The 20771-nt window shown below is 39.1% G+C and overlaps 1 protein-coding gene across 2 annotated transcripts in view; it reads right to left on the minus strand.

The window, feature by feature from the left end:
• The window catches only part of LOC105202277, a 109280-nt gene that overhangs the window by 32662 nt on the left and 55847 nt on the right, over window positions 1–20771 (minus strand). For both annotated transcript variants that reach the window (XM_039455239.1, XM_039454893.1), the window contains exon 3: window positions 3027–3306. In XM_039455239.1, the coding sequence (XP_039311173.1) occupies window positions 3027–3306 (280 nt within the window). The remainder of the gene's footprint in view (window positions 1–3026; window positions 3307–20771) is intronic.

Below are 20771 nucleotides of genomic sequence, written 5' to 3' on the forward strand. Positions count from 1 at the left end.
AGGGGAATCGTAGTGGGAAAGAATGAAAAGGGGGAGAAATGGTTGAGGAAAATGGTGGTCATAAGGGATGAGAAAGGAGAAGAGGAAAAAAGGGGAGTGAATGAGATCGAGAGAATGAATAAGAGAGAGAGAGAGAGAGAGAGAGATGAATGAAGCGGATTCACAAGAGGAACCGAAAGCGGAGGTCTCGATAGAAGAGATAGGACTGCGGCGCGTGTGTGTATGTGCGCGTGTGTGCGTGCGTGTGTGTGTGCGTGCGTGTGTGTGTGCGTGCGTGTGTGTGTGCGTGCGTGTGCATGAGTGTGTGTGTGCGTGCGTGTGTATGTGCGTGTGCGTGTGTGTGTGTGTGTGTGTGTGTGTGTGTGTGTGTGTGTGTGTGTGTGTGTGTGTGTGTGTGTGTACAATAAGCAGGCTAGGCTAAGATATAAGTTTAGGGTTTAAGTTTAGATTAAGAAGCGGCGTCTTAGGCCGATATTCATAGTTGATTTTTATATTTAAGACCGTCTTAAGTATCAACGTAAGATGACGTTAACCAATCGGAGAGCCGTATTAATATTTTAAGACGTTACTTAAGACGGTCTTGACATAAGTATCGACTATGAATACCGACTCTAGTGTGTAAGAATAGATAAATTAGTTTGTAAGGACTTAATTGTAAGAAAGATGTAACCCTAAAGAGATGCAATAAAGTTAAGGTATGTACAATTAAATCAACTAAATATTTAGTTGCACGTATAAAATTATTAGGAGTACAATTTGAAAACCGCCGTTTTTTGTCAAAATTTGAGGATTGATTGTTGAAAAATGGTTACATACTTATTCTTGAAAGTATTGTCCATCGCTGGCCACTACTTTCTCCCACCTTTCGGGCAGCATACGAATCCTGCGTCGAAAAAACTGCTCGTCTTTTGCGGCGATCCACGAATCGACCCAGTTTTTGGCCTCTTCGTAATAATGGAAGTGCTGCTCAGCCAGGCCATGCGGCATTGATCGGAACAAGTGGTAATCTGAAGGGGCGATGTCAGGAGAATGAGGTAAGACGTCCCATTTCAATGTTTCCAGATAGGTTTTAACGACCTGAGCAACATGTGGCCGAGCGTTGTCGTGCAGCAACATCACTTTTTCGTGTTTTTGCTCGTATTGTGGCCGTTTTTCCTGCAATGCTCGGCTCAAACGCATTAGTTGTTCGGTAGCGAGCTCCTGTGATGGTTTCATCCGGTTGCAACAGCTCATAATAAATTACGCCGAGCTGGTCCCACCAAATACACAGCATGAGCTTCGAGCCATGGATGTTTGGCTTGGCCGTCGATGTTGATGCATGGCCGCGGTAGCCCCACGATTCTTTTCGCTTTCGATTATCATAATGGATCCACTTTTCGTCGCCGGTTACAATACGATGCAGAAAACCCTTTCGTTTTTACCGTTGGAGCAGCTGTTCGCACGCGAAAAAACGCCGTTCAACGTCTCTCGGCTTTAATTCGTATGGCACCCAGTGTCCATGCTTTTGGATCATTCCCATGGTTTTCAAACGATGTGAAATAGCTTGTTGAGTCATGCCCAATGAATCTGCAAGCTCCTGTTGCGTTTGAGATGAATCTTCATTCAGTAATGTTTCCAATTGTGCGTCTTCAAACTTTTTCACCTGTCCGGGACGCTCCTTGTCTTCTACCCCGAAATCACCACTTTTGAAACGTTGGAACCATTCTCGACACGTTCTTTCACTAATGGAAGCCTCACCATAAGTTTTTACAATCATTCGACGCGCCTCAGCCGCAGATTTTTTCGAATTGAAGGCAAAAAGCAAAACTTCCCGCAAATAACGCTTATTGGGCACAAATTTCGACATTTTCGATCACAAAAAAATATATAACGCCGATAAAAATTCACAACTGCAATGATAAGGAATTGTTGCCAGATGCCCAACCTTACATTTAAAATTTTTGATCTAACGTTTGGCGCCAGCATTTACCGATGGCGCCATCTACTGGAAAACGGCGGTTTTCAATTTGTACTCCTAATAATATTTTAATTTTTTAACAAATTTTTTTTCTCAGTGAATCTGTACTTTTAACTAAATACTTTTCTTGTATAGTATCTATATCTTTAGCAGGTACCTTTCAAAATGTATTTAGTATAACACTGTCCAATTCTTTTGTTCACGAATTCAATTTTTTTAACTATTTGACAATTTGAAAAAAAATGGTCTTCAGCTAAAGGGGTGAGATGCGATTGCGCACTTTAACAATTGGAAACAACAGCATTTCCTGATATAGCTCCGAACGCATACGGACCCTATTGGACATAGTCTCGATTGTACACCGATTCAATCGGGCACAATCCTGATCGGACACGGTCCCGATCAGACATTGACTCCATTAGGCACAATAATGATGGGACACACATTATTCTAATTGGACACGGAGCCGATTGCACGACTTTTTTGCGCACAATCTATTAGCATTTGTATATTAGTTCTAACTTTGCATCTTATTTTTTTAAATAAAAGTATACATGTTCAAAACATAAACAATTATTTTATCTATCTAAAGTAAAATTTAGAATAATTTAAATAAAATTTTTATATTGTATTGAAAAATACCTTGTGCGCGTGTGTGCCATATGGTATTTTTCAATACAATATAAAAATATTATACTCATGTCGCTAAATTTTGCCGATATGATAAGTATTTTAATCTGTAGTCGTCCACTTTAACAACTTTATTAGTATCTATCTCGCTTTGCGAGGCAGAGCGATTTTTTCACCACATTTGTTTGTTTCGTGTAAAAACGTGTCGAATGAGACTAATTTTGTTAAAATTGGAGATGATGAGGTTATTCTAGATAATTATCTTATTTTCTTATATAATTTTTGTGTTCTTAAAATAAAAAATTTCTATTTTTAACAGACAAACTAATGTTTTATCATTAAAATCTTTTTTGAGTTGATTGAATTTTGTCGAAACGCCTGAATATTTTAAGATGACTTTAGAATTTTTAATGCTTATAGTGATAATGATAAATCTTACGATATCGTAGAGTCATAGTTGTCCTTCTTCGGCCTATCCACTTTAGGTCTGACTACGGAGGACCAGCAGCAGGCGACGTTGCTATGCATAGTCTTTATGGCAGGATCGATGGAAAGAAACACGCTGCCATTAGGTTCCCTTGAAATTTGCGAGAAGACGCGATCATTGGGACATTTTTCCAGTTTTTCCTTCCTCACAAATTTTACGATGGACGGATCCAAAGGCTTTTTGGAGACCATATGACATTTCGGATTCCATACGAGGTAACCGTCCACCATACCTATCGTCAAACGAAAGCTGATATGAAATTTTATTGACCTACATTTTGATAATATATTCACACATTACTAAAGAATATCCTGAGAACGTCTTTAGGACATCTTATAGAAAGTTTGTACTATACGAATTGCGTGCATTTAGAGATAAGAAATAAGCGACATTTTTAGGAGAAAGTAATGCTTTTTAAAGCAGCCAGAAAAGCCATGATTCAAGCAGATATATCATATCTACACTGAAAAAAATAATTTGATTATGTTAATAAAACTTGTATAATTAAGTGTTTCTGGTAAAACCAAACAGAATTTCTGGTTATTATAATAAGACTTTGGTTATTACGAGTATAATTAGAACATTTGACAGATTTTTCTACAATCTGGTTATTCTTACAAGATTTCTAAATAATACCACGAAACTCTTTTTCCAGTGTAGGTATTTCAAAGTTATGATTGTTAATCTTTAAATTGTAATGTTCGAAAAAATCACACTATTGGTGAATAGCGATTTGACCGCTATCATGTTTCCATTAACTTTATAAGTTCTTTATAATAAAAAATGTATGTTTTTAATTATTTTAAATACTTGTAAATACGGGAGACGGAAAAAGGAACCCTTTTGAAACGATAAGTCGGCAGTTTCCAGATTCAATCGTATATATAATAATGTATAAAATATCATTGTTATTTCTTTGTTAATTATTATAATTGCTGTTGTGTAATTATTCTTGCCCTCCTAATTCCAACCGCTCGCACCGAATCATATCCTCTGCCAATTCCGTTATTATCTTATATTTAATTAAAGTTAAGTCAAGAAAGTTAAGATGTTCCCCTGCTACTTTCATCATACTACATGGGTTAAGAAGTCCCGGGATTTTTAATGAAAACAAGCGTTTTTTGGGGAAAGTTATATTTATTCCTCAACATAGTTGCTTTCAAGTGCGATACATTGGTATAGTGATTTTCTAACATTTCGATGCCCTTTCTGTAGTACGAAACGTCCAAGCCTTCAAAATACGCCTCGGTTTCTGCAATGACTTCCTCATTCGATGTGAATCTCTTTCCCTGGAGCCACCGCTTGAGATTTGGGAACAGATAATAGTCGCTGGGGGCCAAGTCTGGAGAATACGGCGGGTGAGCAACCAATTCAAATCATAATTGGTCCAATTTGGCCATCGCTTTCAAGGACGTGTGTTACGGTGCGTTATCGTGAAAGTACAGAACTTTTTTCTTCGCCATATGGGGCCGTTTTTTCTTTATTTCGTCGTTCAGTTTGTCCAATAACGCTGCATAATACTCTCCTGTAATTGTTCTTCCCTTCTGCAGATAATCAATAAAAATTAGGCCATGCACATCCCAAAAAACGGAGACCAAAACCTTCCCGGTCGAGCGTTGATCTTTTGGCCGCTTTGGTCGGTTTTCGTGGCTTTTCAGCAGACTGCCTAGTGGACTCAGGCGTATGATAATGGATCCACGTTTCATCTATGTCTTGTGACGACGTCACAAAACGTCGAAAGAAGTCCGCTCGATTACGCTGCAGCAACGACAAACCGGTCGTTGAATTATCAACGCGTTGCTGTTTTTGGTCGACGGTCAGCAAAAACGGCACCTATCGCGCAGATAGCTTTTTCATATCCAAAACATCATGCAAAATGTATCCCACCCGTTCTTTTGAGATGCCAACGGCCTCAGTTAACTCGCGCAACTTCACTTTACGATCAAACAGAACAATTTGATGCACTTTCTTTACGATTTCCGGATTTGTAGCCTCTTTTGGTCTTCCAGAGCAAGGTGCTTCTTCGCTGCTTGTACGACCCATTTTAAATTCATTAAACCATCGATAAACTATTTTTCTCGGAGGAACAAATGCGGGATAAGATTTCTTCAACCATTTCATTGATTGTTCAGGAGTTTTTCCCATCAAAAAACAATGTTTAATTGATATGCAATATTTTTGTTTTTCCATTTTTTTTACGAAAGCAAAAATAGCGACACTTAAACAACTGTAGTTTGTAAACGAATAAACGAAATGTCATAAAACTTCACACATAAACTAGTGAGAGATAAATCTCTCAAAAAAAATTATGTTCATTTTCTAGTTGCGCCACCTACTGAAAAATCGCGGGACTTTTCAGCCCATGTAGTAAATATAAGTTTCGGGTAGTTTGTATTGAAAGAATTTAATACATCATTTACCTTCGTCCTATTTGTGAAGAATACAATATAATTCACGTATCTAAAATAGAAATCCAATGGAAATAAAAGAAAACGTAATGATTGTGACTCTAAGTCTTGTTCTAAAGACTAGATCAGCCACTATATGTGATGGAAGCAATTCCATGGAAACACTAAACGTATGTTTATAATACTTGATGAAATATTATAAAAATATTATAAAAATTAAATCTTATAATAATTATTAATAACACAGCCATAAAAAAAAAGGAAAAGTGTCATGTCTGAGAGATTAGGCCGATGTATCTCTATACAGGGTGTCCGTCCATAAATGTCTGAGCAAATATCTCGTAACTGGTTGAAGTTAGAAGAAAGTTTAATAAGGAAAATTTACATGGTTTTTAGTCGGCTACAAAATGCAGTAAAGAAATTTTTTTTACTCGTCACCTTTTTGAGTTATGAAGGTCAATGTAGGTTTTTTAAATGGGTACCTATAATTTTTTTTGCATATTTACATAGTAGAGGTAATTTTCAATCAAAATTATATTAGGAAAAAAATTGCTACGACGCATCGTTTACGAGATAATCGGCATGCAAAGTATTAAAGTAATAATTTGGATCGAGTATTGTTGAACAAATTTGGAATATCAAATAGGTTGAGAAAGTAAACATTGTTTTTTCATGAAATATTTATTAACAAATTAATTAAGAAATGGTTCGAAATTGTTACCATCATGATCGATACAGCATTCAACGCGTTTTATAATGTTTCTTATTGTTAACTGCAGCATTTCTGTTGTAATACTTTCAACAGCTCTAGTGATTTTATGTCGTAAATCTTCTTCATTTTCAGGAATAGTTGCATAAACAATATCCTTAATATACCCCCAAAGGAAAAAATCGCAAGGTGTCAAGTCCGGAGATCTCGGTGGCCATCGTACAGGACCATTAGTACCCATCCAACAATTAGGAAATCTATTATTTAAAAAGTTAATTACAGCACGTGTATTGTGTGCTGGAGCACCATCTTGTTGAAAAATAATATTTCGAAAAACTGATAATGGAAGATCGCGTAAATAATCTGAGAAAGTTGTTTGCAAGAATTCCAAGTATTTGTCACCATTAAGATGACCATGGAAAAAGAAAGGTCCAATAATTTTTGTTCCGATGATTCCGCACCATACGTTCACCGAAAATCTGCGTTGGAAACCTTTATCTCTTTTCGCATGTGGATTCACATCGAACCAAGTATGCACGTTATGTCGATTTTCCATACCAAGATTAATCAGACCATAATATTTTATTAAGAAAACCAAAGTCAGTGCGATAATTAACTCGAAGCCAGTGGCAGAACATTAATCGGCGATCTGCATCTCCTTCATGTAAAGCTTGTACTAAATTATCACGAAACGGTTTGAATATGAATTTTTTTAGTACAGTGTGTACGTAACTTTTCGATAATTCTAAATTACGTGCTAGTGTTCTTATGGATGTACGTCTGTTTTCAATAAAACTTAATAGCACACTTGTCTCTTTTTCTTCATCTGTTTGGATTGTACGTCGTTGTCTTGTTAGCGATCCTGTTTGACGCAATTGATCTTCAATTCGTCGAAATGTACGATTATTTGGTATTCTTCGTTCTGGATATTTTTGTTGATAAAGTAATCGTGCTTCATTTTCATTACGCATACTTAAATACCAGATCTCGAGCATATCACACTTTTCCGTAATTGTAAACATTGTTCTCACGCGCTCGTATGTAGACGATTGACTAACAGACTCATACTACCCTGTAATTCATATTACGTGCTATACAAATACTTTATTTACAAATCAAACAGTCGTGTATTTTGAAAAGTTGAAGGTCAGCGATCCTGTTCGATATAACAGACTTCATACGAGCGCGTGAGAATAATGTTTACAATTACGGAAAAGTGTGATATGCTCGAGATGTGGTATTACAACAGAAGTTGGGGGTATATTAAGGATATTGTTTATGCAACTATTCCTGAAAATGAAGAAGATTTACGACATAAAATCACTAGAGCTGTTGAAAGTATTACAACAGAAATGCTGCAGTTAACAATAAGAAACATTATAAAACGCGTTGAATGCTGTATCGATCATGATGGTAACAATTTCGAACCATTTCTTAATTAATTTGTTAATAAATATTTCATGAAAAAACAATGTTTACTTTCTCAACCTATTTGATATTCCAAATTTGTTCAACAATACTCGATCCAAATTATTACTTTAATACTTTGCATGCCGATTATCTCGTAAACGATGCGTCGTAGCAATTTTTTTCCTAATATAATTTTGATTGAAAATTACCTCTACTATGTAAATATGCAAAAAAAATTATAGGTACCCATTTAAAAAACCTACATTGACCTTCATAACTCAAAAAGGTGACGAGTAAAAAAAATTTCTTTACGTGCATTTTGTAGCCGACTAAAAACCATGTAAATTTTCCTTATTAAACTTTCTTCTAACTTCAACCAGTTACGAGATATTTGCTCAGACATTTATGGACGGACACCCTGTATAAAGGCGGCAGTCGCCGGCCGAAAACCGCCTTATCCGCTTCTGGCCGATCCGCCGATCAGAAGACACCTATATTGAGAACGAGATCGAGCGCCTCAGTCTCTGTCAAGCCATTAGACTCTCGATCTCTCCTGACACCGATCCGAATCGTTATCCTTATATGCCGCAAGCAGGCTCAAAAGTACTTGGGCCCAGTTAAGCTACTTGAGGCAAGGCGATCCTTTCTGCAATCCCGAGTATGGCGCTGCCACGCGTAAGGGGTTACGGTGCTCCATCCCTCCACCAAGCGCACTTGCCATGGGGCAGTGCCACCCAGTGATCACCTACGCGGTATTAATCGTCTCGCGATGGGCCGCACAATCGGCGTCCAAAATACACGGATCCGTGTACGCGTCGCGTCCCGCCGTACCGCACCACGCGCCGCGCCGCGCAACGCTTTTTCACGGCCACAACAACAAAGCCGCCCGGATTTCGAGAAAAAAGCTCGACGCCGTCCCACGAAACGCGTCTCGCGACACAGGTACACGTATAAATATTCTTGTAAATAGCAATCCGTATTTCGTCCGCGAATATATTGTCACGTCCGTCCGTGCATTCGAATTGTTGTAAGATCCGTTCTACTTACCAACCGACGGATTTTCTGTATTGTCATCATTTATCAAGATTTATTTCGCACTATCACATTTATTTTTATTCAGCACGATTTATTTTGCATTTAATAAACGCTCTTATTTTCGTAAACATCAAAACCGAGTCTAATTCTTACGGCGCCCTTCGCGCCCTTGTTCTCATGCCGATCACCGTCCGTGCGCAAAGTAAGGTCGTTACAAAATAAATGTTTAATTTATATTAATTACATATTATTTTCTAAACAAGAAATTAATGTTTTACAACACCGTAATTGTTGTTATTCGTCAGTGTAGTGTCGTTTTATTTTGCAGTAACCAAAAGAAATATAATCGCAAAGAAATTAAATGTCAATGTAAAGATAAGAAGATATGAAGAATGTTCGAAGTTAGTACATAATGTAAACATATATCGTTAGAATAGTGGTATAAAATGCTGTCGCTTTGCGAGCGTCAGTTTAGTATACTTGATAATTTTGTTGTGTATTAATCGCTACGAATTTGTAAGTAATAATAATATTATTAATATTTTTAATTTTTAAAACTTATTTTATTTATTTTAATATCATCTATTACTTTCACAAACCTTACTTTGTCAATAATTGAAATATTTACCTTGTAACGGTACGCGTTTTCGGTCGATTCGGTGCGGTGTGGGAAGTTCGGGATCGGACCAGATAAGGCTCGTCAGTTGGTCAGGTGTCCGTAATGACTATACCCCATGTTTTACGTAGCAAAAGATAGTGAATGATTTATTAAAAATAACAATTGCAAAAGAGTTGACAGAATGAACATGAAAGAAAATAAAAGAGCTAACAAAATAGAGAGATATCAAAATAAAAAGATAATGATAGAGCTAATAACATAGAGATCGCAAAGAGACAATGATAGAGATAATAGTATAGAGATCGCAAAGAAATACTGATAGAGATAACAATATGGCTGGTACTCGGATTACCAGTTACGCGGCGGAGTACCTATAACGGTCTTTTTACGCGGTTTATATCTAATGCTAGAACTATCTATTTACAAGTTTTCGGCTAGACTAGTGAGTTATGCGGGCTGCTTGCCCGTACGGTCGGGGAGTCGCGGGGCGCGGCGGGATTGGTTAACGCGGTTGTGTAAGCGTGTGCGCAAATGCGGGTCGTTGCCGGCGCGGTCGCCGCCGCGATTCGCCCGAGCGCGCCCCGTGCAAGTGGGGCGCTCGATCGACAGGTTGTTTGTGCCCTGCCGATGAATGGGTTACGAAATTTGTCGGTTCGACAGTAAAGGTATTCGAGGACGACGGTGATTGGTCGAGAATGCTCGGCCGGTGATGATGACGAGAATGCTCGTCGAGGATCTCGGACGTGATTGGTCGAGAATGCTCGGCCGGTGATGATGACGAGAATGCTCGTCGAGGATCTCGGACGTGATTGGTCGAGAATGCTCGGCCGGTGATGATGACGAGAATGCTCGTCGAGACGGCTGGTCGAGGATACTCGGCCGAGGATAGCGACGGGAATGCCCGTCGAGGATATCGGAGTGCGACGAGAATGCTCGTCTTTAAGGAGCGATCGAGAATGCTCGGTCTTGTGGACGAGTCGGATAGTCGGACGGATCTGCCTCGTGCGTTCCCACTGCCGGCTTATATATCCGAACGCGCGGCTGAGCAAGCCAATCCGCGCGCTCGGTCGGTTGAGCCGGAGTGGGAGCGTTACGGAACGCCACGGTCGGCGCGCGTGTCGCCGCGTGGTTGCACGGCGAAGTTCGGTTGTGCGTGCACCTGGTCCTCGGCTGCACTCGGCGTTCGTTGTTCGGTGGACGGAACGGTGGCGCACGGACGGTGAAGGGGCGTATCGTTACAACCTTATCTTTATTTGATATATTTTTATTATAGCTTTGCAGAGAAATATCTTGTGAAACTCTTTAATCTAAGACAGAATTTTTTTCTAACAAAAAAAAACAATTTCAAAGTATATACAATATACAGGGTGTCCCAAAAAGGTCGGGACACTTAAATATCTTGGGAAATATAAGTTTTACAGAAAAATGTTTCAGACAAAAGTTGTATGGTTTTGAGGGGGACATAAGATGATGTCATTAATTTGACCTTGAATAGTTTCTTGAAGATCACGTGAAGGACACCTTTAATTTTTTTAATGAAAATGCCAACTTTTTATTACATATTCTTGTGATTTATCTCGAGACCTTTCTAAAACACTACGAGAAAGTTTATTTTTGTTGAGTACTTTCTGAGTTGTAAGGCTTGAAAGCTACGGTGTACTGTAACTTTCAAGCTTCACAACTCGAAAAGTATTCAACGAAAATAAACTTTCTTGTAATGTTTTGGAAAGGTCTCGAGATAAGCTACAAGAATATGTAATTAAAAGTTGGCATTCTCATTTAAAAAATTGAAATTGACCTTCAAGCAACTATTCAAGATCAAATTAATGACACCATCTTATGTCTCCCTCAAAACCATGCAACTTTTGTCTGAAAGATTTTTCTGTAAAACTTATATTTCCCGAGATATTTAGGTGTCCATACCTTTTTGGGACACCCTGTATACAATATTTTATTACTTTATGAGTGTAAATTAACTATTGATTTTTAATATAAATAATAGAATAAATATTATAAACAAGACAATAAAGTGCATAACTACTTTTAAATGTAATTATTAGTTTCACTTTAAACATATAAATGTATATATGTTTATCATTTTTAGATAAAATGCAGTAGATAGTGCCAGTGGTCCACTGAGGGAAAGAGCTGATCTTTTAGGTAAACGATCAGCTTTTTCCCTCGGTGAACCACTGGTACTAGGCTGATCAGCTCTTTTTCAGCTGAAGATCAGTTGGTTAGTTAATTCGCAGAGCTATCGGGCACAAGATATAAAATCGTGTTACGGAGATGTCTCATTTAATGTGTTCCTCAGTGTCAATAATAGTAAGAAATAGGGAATTAGGCATAAAAAACTGTCAAAAATTTGTTGTAAATTTAATAAGTATACATTATTTTATAATTTGTAACGTTACGTCTCTCCGTCGTGCCACCACTCCGGACGCAACGCGTAAGACCGAGCACGTGCACGCGCTCAGCTCTCAGCTAAGCTTGCCGTGATCACGCGTTACCATGCGTGCAGCGCGCCGCGTTCGGCAAACGCTCCTACTCCGGCCGGCCCTACCGCGCGCGCTGATTGGTGCTTGCTACCGCGCGGACCGCTATATAAGCCGGCAGCGGGCAGCCGAGATCAGATCACTCCGAGCCACCGATCTCAAACCTACTCCGCTCCTGCGCCGGGTATTCTCGATGCTCCTTAGCTTGGGCATTCTCAAGCACTTCCTCGGGAACGGGCATTCTCGTTCTAACTTTCTCGCGACGGGCATACTCGTCGGTCCTAACAGCTAGGAATACTCGGCCGATCCCATCCTCCGTCCGCGACGGGAATACTCGTCGTTTCCGTGGCTGGGTATTCTCGGCCAATAGAAACCGTCCGTCCCGCAATTCCGTTCTCGGGGATTCTCGAGACCAGCACCGTCGTCGGGAATGCTCGACGCCGTCCTCCGGCTCATTCCGCAAACCTGTTCCCTACGGGGTGACAACACTCCGCAGGGAGAGACCGCTTAGGTCTCTACCGTCGAACGCTCTCGCGTATCGCGGAACTGTCCCGCTGCACCGCGCACTCCCGATTCCGCGATCGCGACCGTCCGTCGCGCGGGCCAATCACGGCCCGTTTAACCGTAAGTTAAGTTAGCCGCTTCACGGCAACTCCGATCATTGCTTCCGAGCGTCTTGCGCATAATGCCTGTCCGTCTGTTGCTATAACTATCCGAGTCCGTTCTTTAACGTTAAGTGACACCGCGAATTATATTTTCTTGTCCGCGGAACCGATGATTGTTAACCGAGCAACCCCGATTGCTACTTCCGAGCGCATAACACGGGTCCGTCCGTTTCCAGAGTTTCTAAAATCCGTTTCTTCTAAGTGTTTAGATATTAAGTACGCCGCGAATACATTGTGACCGTTCTCTTAGTTTCACGCGGGCCGACGACCTCACAATTAAGCACTCCAGTGCCGTAATACTATTCGTGGAGTTCAGTATTATCCGATAACGATATCGGGACCTTATGATTCTTTTGTACTAAACCATAGCAAAATATATTTAAACTATTTCGTTTTCACTACCAAACCACGGCGTTATCATTTGACACGAACCCGGACATCCGGCGAGCACATCCGAGCAACCGATCCTAAACCTAAATCCCGTAACCGACACCGAGAAACTACCAGCGTTACAAATTTATTACAACATATTATAATATTATTCAACTTTCTAACTATAGAAAAACAAATATATATATATCGATTTTTTGAAATAAGTATACTTTTTTATAAATAATGTATTATTAAATAAGGCCCACTTAACATTTATTGTTAGAGCCATTGACATTTGTTTATTATGTATGTGGCTTGCAACAGAAAATAATGATTTTCAATGACGCTAATTTTTCATAAGCTAAAATTGCACTAAAATAGCCAGAATTTCTTAACGTTAAAATATTAATTATAGACAAAATTAAAAATAATTGTAATGTTTTACAGTATAATAAATCTTAAAAGATTTTGTATTTGTGAATAATAATCAATTTAACAGTAAGTTAAAAAATAATGTTTAATTCTTTTGTTATTTTCAATTTATTTTTAATTCAGGCCTTATTAAAAGCACAAGAATTTAATAAAGTCCAATTTCCAGAGTTTATAAACTTCTGTTTTATTTATTTAAAAGTGTTTTATATAGATGATAATTTTATTTTGGCAAGTGGTTGAAATAAACATTTTTATTCTCATTTAGTTTATTTCAATATCTTTGTAAATACAATTTATAAAAAATAAAATATGTTAGGTGGGCCTTATTCGGTTCGGGTACTTTACTCTTCGAGCCATTCAACTTTCATTTAGAACATTTTTTTCTACCTGTTATAGTTTTGACGATATACGCTTTGAAAAAAAAACCGATTTTCTGCAAAAGGGTGTTTTACCCCATAAAAGTGCGTATAGTAGGCACGTATAAAAAAATACGTGACCCTCATTTCAATCTGTACAACATATTAAAGACTCGTCGAAATTGGAGGGAGTCACTTCCATAGCGCACAAACGCGTGGACCGGGTGCGCGTACCGTGTATAGAGAGGTTGTTAATTATTTTTGGAAAATAGGAATGTCGTATCGTAACTTTATCATATACCATTAAATTTGTAATAAAATAAGCTTTAGTTTGCTTATAAAAAAATAAAAATTAAAAAAAAATAAGTAAGTGGTGGGGGAAAGTATTAAAAAGAATTTTAAAAAAAATTTTTTTTCGCTGTTATAAATTACTCTTCGAGCCATTCAACTTTCATTTAAAACATTTTTTTCTATTTCTTATAGTTTCGACGGTATACGCTTCGAAAGAAAAAAAACCGATTTTTTTCAAAGGGCCTCATACGTACTTTAAGGTGTTCTTTCACCCCCTTAAAGTGCGTATGGGCACGCATAAAAAAATACGTGTCCTTTATTTTTATCTGTACTACAACATATTAAAAGCTTGTTTTAATCTGAGGCGGACACTTCCCTGTGTTTCCTTGTTAGTATAAGTATTATAACATGACGTCCTATCTGACCGCTCGTCACAGGAATCGTAAGACCCGACTACAAAAGCATGCTGCGGTTTTGCGTCTTCTTGGCTCAGAAACGAACTTTTTGGTGCGTGCGAATATAATTTCTCGTGTTTTGTCCGTGTGTGTGTGTGTGTGTGTGTGTGTGTGTGTGTGTGTGTGTGTGTGTGTGTGTGTTTGTGTGCGCGCGCGCGCGCGCGCGCGTGCATGCGTGTTGGCCGTCATTTTTTAACAGCGATTTGTGCGAACTTGGAGATCGGCGGCTAACTTTACGAATGTTGTATCAAAGATGTCTCATCCGGCCGGAAGATTACGAGGAAGAAGACATACCGCCATCAGAATATCGAGACATACGCAGGATGGCAGGAACGCCATTGCAGATGATTTCAATTTATTTAATTATTTATGTCATCGCATGCGTACGCAGTATTAAGGCCGCTGCATAGACACGAAGTATGACAAGGAAGAGTCAGACAAATAGGGAGGTCAACTATCTGCACACAACCTAATGTGGGAGACACCGCCAGTGGAGCCGCAAAAGATCCTGACATTGATCCCGAGCGCTGAGGCCACGGACAAAGAAGAGTCCGTAGGAGTAATCGTTCGGCATCGAGAAAACCACCGGAAGATTTGCGGTCTACCTGAAGACATCGACCTACTTCAAATTGCGCGACGAAGTGCGACAGAGTGATTAGCAAAGACCGCGAGGGTCGTGTGATTAGGCGGACCCAATCGCGAGACGCGACGAGCTCCTGCGCGTGGGGCGAGAGATCCTGCGTGACCCCTGCGGAAATCCTAGCGTCGCTTCTTCACTTCGTTGTGGAGCTGTATCCGTGATGAGTCGCGAGGACAACCGCCTGCCTCTACAAAAACCTTGGTGTAATAGCGTATCGTGGTGAGACAAACCACCCTTTGTAAAGCTACCGATTTTACTGATTGGATGAGTCGTGCGCGTATTCGCCGGTTTTGTATTCTGAGCGAATAGTTTTTGTACGATCTTGAAATTCACGTGTTCGAGTGCTGCGTGCTATGTTTCGTCAGCGCCACCCCATCCGATCTTGTCATGTCTTAATTATATTTTGTTTGGTAGAACGCCTGCCGGTACCGCAGCTAAGTTTTGCGTTTTATTTTTTCACATTCCTGTGCGTTGCGTTTTGTCTTATCTCTTTGTCTTTGTCTAGCGTACGCGTTTTTTTGATTGCGTGTAGAATCGTCGCCTATTTTGTGCGAGGAATAAGAATGCGCGCTTTAAAGAGTGTGCCGTATACGAGCAGCGTATAACGTCCGTGTATATTTAGCATTTTGAGCTTTATTTCGCCACCATCTTTAAATAAGCTCGTATTGACGATAGCATGGCATATTTTCCGATTGCGCTAGTGTATAGAAAACGCACTAATATTACAAAAAATGCATTAATCTGCACTAATGCACATACTGCAGATAATGCAGATGTTCGATGTAACCTGCGCGTAAATATACTTGTTATTTTCCTTGTTAAATAATGTGTTCTTTCTAAGTTTCCTCGCTCTCTTCCATCCTACAGCCCACTTGAAGCACCCCTCTTCCAATTCCGTGGCTGATTAGTTGGTTAAGAGAGCCCGTTGTTGTCTATAATTATTTATTTTAATTTAGAGATCTTTATCGTTTTCGCGTAAGAGTAGCACGCTTTCTTGTACCTGGCGCGAATTTCGGTAATTATTTTTGTGCATTTGATGCAAGTGATTTTGTATAAGAATTTTATTGTAATTAGCATAACGGGTACGTACGAAGTTGCACAACGCTTGTGAGTGCAGTCGTAATATATACCTAAGGAAGAACGTGTGTGATAAATAGAATTAAAAATTTTGCAAAATGATATTTGTGAATAAAATATTCCGATAATACTAAAGAATGTCGATTTATTGATACAAAAAATAAAACTATGGCAAATTGCGATGTTCTTTTTATAATTTTATGATTAACAACCCTTAATATGAAGAACAAAAAATAGGAGAATTAAATACTATCTTCACTTTGCCTTTTGGAGTTGAAATCCCCAGATGGGGATTGAAATCCCTGGTCTCAAAGCCGAGGTAAAGAAGGAGGGTTAGGTGTAAAGCTGACCACTCTACCTTGTTAAAAAAGCCCAGGTTAAGAAACCTCAATAGTCACCTCCGATACAGGGCAGAATAGTAAAAAACTGGCAAACGCAAAACGCAGCTGGCTATTAGTATGTGTAATGTGAGAAGTCTATACAGAAAGGGGGTGATGATAGCCAAATTCCGTCAACGAATTCGTATTCAGCATGCAAAAAACTATAAAAATCACGTCGTCTTCAAATTACACTTAGTAAGAAAATTGTCTATTTTAGCAAGCTAGTATTATTTAATAAATTTGAGAATTTTCGGACACCTGTTTATTATGCAAACCGAAATCTCATGCTCTCAACATTTACTACTAACCTTTCTGAGCACATAAATGCGTAATTAATTATATTTTAATTGTATAATGCATAAAAAATATTCATAGTCTATTTTAGTATCAATCATAAATTCTGATTTTTGGTAACTTTTTCTGGGGGACAAATAATTATTTTTTTTCTGCTATTAGAGGGTCCATAAACAGTTTCTAATAAATAACTTGGGTGTCGGTTCTAGATCACAAATAACCTCCGTGTAACATCCTTTGGTGCCACACAACTACCACATTTGGTAGAGAGCTGAGATTGCCTTTAGATTTGCTTTGGGGAAAACTTTCTGAATCCGCTCTAGCTTATTCAGAGAAAGATTGTTTCAATTTAAAAAAAAAAACTCTTGCAAATATATGTTAGGATTAGACAACGTTTGGATATAAAAACTCAAAGGATGAAGGCTTATAATCAGAAAGCTTGTTCTATTAAATTCAAATCTGGGCAAAATGTGTCAAAATGCATCACAATCCTCGTAAAAAAATAGGTAGATCCTAAAATTGCAGTAATTGAGAATGACCGTATAAAGTTATGAAAAAAAGTAAATGACGTAGTCTATCGCATACGATAATCAGCCAAGCATAACACTAAAGTAGTATTATGCATTTAGATAGGTCAGCTTCTTTTCAAGAAAGATAAATTTGTTTAGTAAGAAAGATGGTCATTTAGGATTTTATTTATTTTAAAAAAGGCAAAAATATTCTGAGCCTAATTACTTTCAGTTTCTGTACTATTAAAACGGTTTTCTTGTTGATGTTTCTTTATGAGATCAAAAAGCCCCTTTCAGACGTTTGCTGGGAAACCGCTTGTTTTTGACGCATGAAAATATGCCGAGAATGTAAAGAAATTTATTTTTTAGTTATTAAGAAGACTGCCTAGCCTCGGCTCTTTTATCCACGGGGTTTTGATCATGTTTTTCCCGTGGAACTAAGGCAAAATGCCAAGCAAGAGCTTAGTTCTTTTTCGAGACAATGGGTCCACGATAGGTACCCCCATCTTGCTTGAAGTTTTAAAGAAAAAAGATTTCACAAGAAAAATTCCTCAAGAGAAGATTTCTCTGAAGAGATTTTTCTTTAAGAAAAGAGTATTTCTTTATTAAAGTGTAAAGTCCAGCACTGTTGTCGGGATCCAATGTAAAGCGATTCAGAATCTTGTAACAGCAGCTCATGAAGGAAAGCGGAAGTGCTCAGGTGGTTCCGGGAGACGACAAGAAGTCTGAAGAAAGTGAGAAAAAATCTAAACCTTTTGGTTGTCGGGACAACATCAAAGAAATGGAGCTGTATTGTGCCCGTTTTTGGTGGTGCCGGCCGAGTTTGAGGACAGTTGGCCGCAGAAAAATTGATTTATCGATTTTTCGGACAGGAGAAATGCGTTCCGACTCCACGTTTTGTTTTTGAGATGCGGAGCTATCTGTCTAACATTTTGTTCATTACGCTAGCGATTTTTTTACATTTAATTTTTATTATTAAAGTTGATATTCCTTAAAAGAAGTGTTGTGTCATTCGTGTTGCGAGTTCGAGTTTTCTTATGCGAGCGTTCCGCATACTTTTTCCAACAAATGCAACAATACTATTTAATATTACTGTTATGTCTGCGGATTCGCGAAGGTTGCGATCCCGGGACGTAGATCTTTTTCGTCGGTTAGTTTTGGTGTTAAGGCAGCTGTCACCAGTCGAGGCTCCGAATCGTTTGATAACACGGCCGGATACGCGACAAATTCCTTGTATGGGAAATAGGAGGTATTGTAGGAAGATATATTATTAGGTGATTTATGAATAGGTTTAGAAAATGTAGTAGCGTTTTATTAACGCTACAGGAGTTGTAGCGTGCGTGCTTGAGCTTGGCGTGGGATTAAATGAATGACAGAGCGTGTAATGGTTGAATATAAATGTGTATGTATTTTTCATATGAATAATGAGGAAGTGGTACAATATCTTAGTCGCGTGTTATGTGATAATGAGGTAACTCGAAGGGGTCCTCTGGACTTTGAACGGTGCCTTTCTTCTGCCCATAGCTCCTTAAGGAGATACATTATCGAATCAGTGAGAAGGATTGCCACGTGAATGCGTAAATGAGCAGGTAACTTACCGATCTTCCGAATGGACAACTTTAACGCGAGAGAGAGAGAGAGAGAGAGAGAGAGAGCTCAGTATAAAAGATCTACGAATTTTAGTAAAATAAATTAATGATCGAGTATACGTTATGAGTGACGAATCCGCTGGGTCGGAGTGGTCACCAGTTAGAACGCCTCCCTTAAAGGTGGAAATTATACGGAAAAAGAGGGGACGGTGAAAGCGTCGAGGAGTCGCGCTAGCGAGTCTTCCTCGACGGGTTGGGAAAGGAAGAAGGACGGTGTCGAAGAGTCGCGTTAGCGAGTCTTCTTCGACGCCGTAGGAGAGGGAGAGAGAGAGGAGACGTTGGAGAGTCGCTTTCGCGAGTGTTCTCTAACGCTCGGAAGAAAGGGAGGGAGGCAGAGAAACGAGTGAGGCCACACTCTAGCTAGTGCTAGGTGAAGTTCAACCCTCAGGATCTTTGGTGGAAAGGAGGGAGAGGAAAAGAGGCGATCCGACCGGGGCCATCCCGAAGACCAACGTCTTCGTCAAGAGTAAAACCCTCCCGTCGCTGAGATCGTACCTGGAGGTCTGAACGTTTGTGGTAGCAGCGAATCTCACTCGACCAACAAGACTGATCTGTCTTTCGAGCTCCGATTTCGCTCCTTATATAGGCAAGGATATGGGCAAGAGGTGTCGCGGGACGATTCCTCAGGTTCGCGGAAAATTCGGAGCGATAGTTTTTCGTAACGTGTGGCCCTTAGAAGCCCGCCCCGTTCCGCGACCGCGCGGCTTGCACCTATATCGCGCGAGCGCTTGTAGACTTCTCCGGGGATCGCGACTCGCGGGGGCACCGCATACCAAGCCCCGACGCGAAATCCAGTGCTCAGAAAATTAATAGAATTTAATAGAATTTATATTATAATTGAGAGTGTGCGAGGCGATAGCGCCAAGCACATGCAGTAGTTTTACGTATAAAAGTTAAGGTTTTATTATCATTCGTAAGAGATTAATTGATTCAAAATTATTTGGCATTTTTATTGGCCGTGATTTTAGAGTTGTTTCGATCGGAGTTGCATGGCGCAGCAGTGGGAAGCGTCCATGAGTGGATCACGTTTCGATAATTATAAATTTGCCGTTCTTAATATTTCGTATTAAATTGGAAAGCTGAATAGAATTCCAACGCGCGGAGCTTGGCGATATCAGAGGGGGTCGCGAGCCGAGTGGTCGGCGCGCACGATGTTTGTCTCGCGCCGATGGACGCTCGCGGGTGTTGCGCGTCGAGGGGGCGGCACGATGTAGCCAAGCCGTATGAGATTTGAAATCGAGCGATATCGATTTATGATACTGATGCGGGATTTATCCAACTGATCGGAGGATGTTTCCGGATTCTAATTAGGCTATTATTAGTACAGATGGCCCGGGAAAATAAAAATTTTCTCGCCAGACGTAACAATTACTTTATCCATATTGTAGGAATATTGTGGTAATATAATGTCTGTTTTTTTACATAATATTTGTAGTATATTATTTCAATAACCCTGAAATATTATTCTGCGAATACTATTATTTAAAAATTAATATGAATTATTATGATTGGAGTTAATTATTTGAATTATTATGCATAAAATATTCATAAACTTTATAATTATTATAATTGAAAGTTATAGTGTTCTGGATAATTTAAAATATTGAAGAAATATTATTTATTTCTTCTTATAATATTATCAGGAGTGAACATATAACCATACACCACTATTATTAATATTTCGGGATTAATATTTAAGGAGTAACATCACCCTTGAGGTTTGAAAAAATCGATTTTTTTATTGCTTAAATCATTAGTTTATACTTATAAAAATATGCTGTAAGTAGTTTTAGAACAAAATTCAAACTGTATTATAGTGTTTGAGCTGATTAAATCGTCTCTATGCGCCTACCGAGCAGCTGCAAGCGATTTAGAGCAGCCCCGTCTTCTCTATGCTCCAC

The sequence above is a fragment of the Solenopsis invicta genome, chromosome 1 (assembly GCF_016802725.1).
Source record: "Solenopsis invicta isolate M01_SB chromosome 1, UNIL_Sinv_3.0, whole genome shotgun sequence".
Taxonomy (NCBI): domain Eukaryota; kingdom Metazoa; phylum Arthropoda; class Insecta; order Hymenoptera; family Formicidae; genus Solenopsis; species Solenopsis invicta.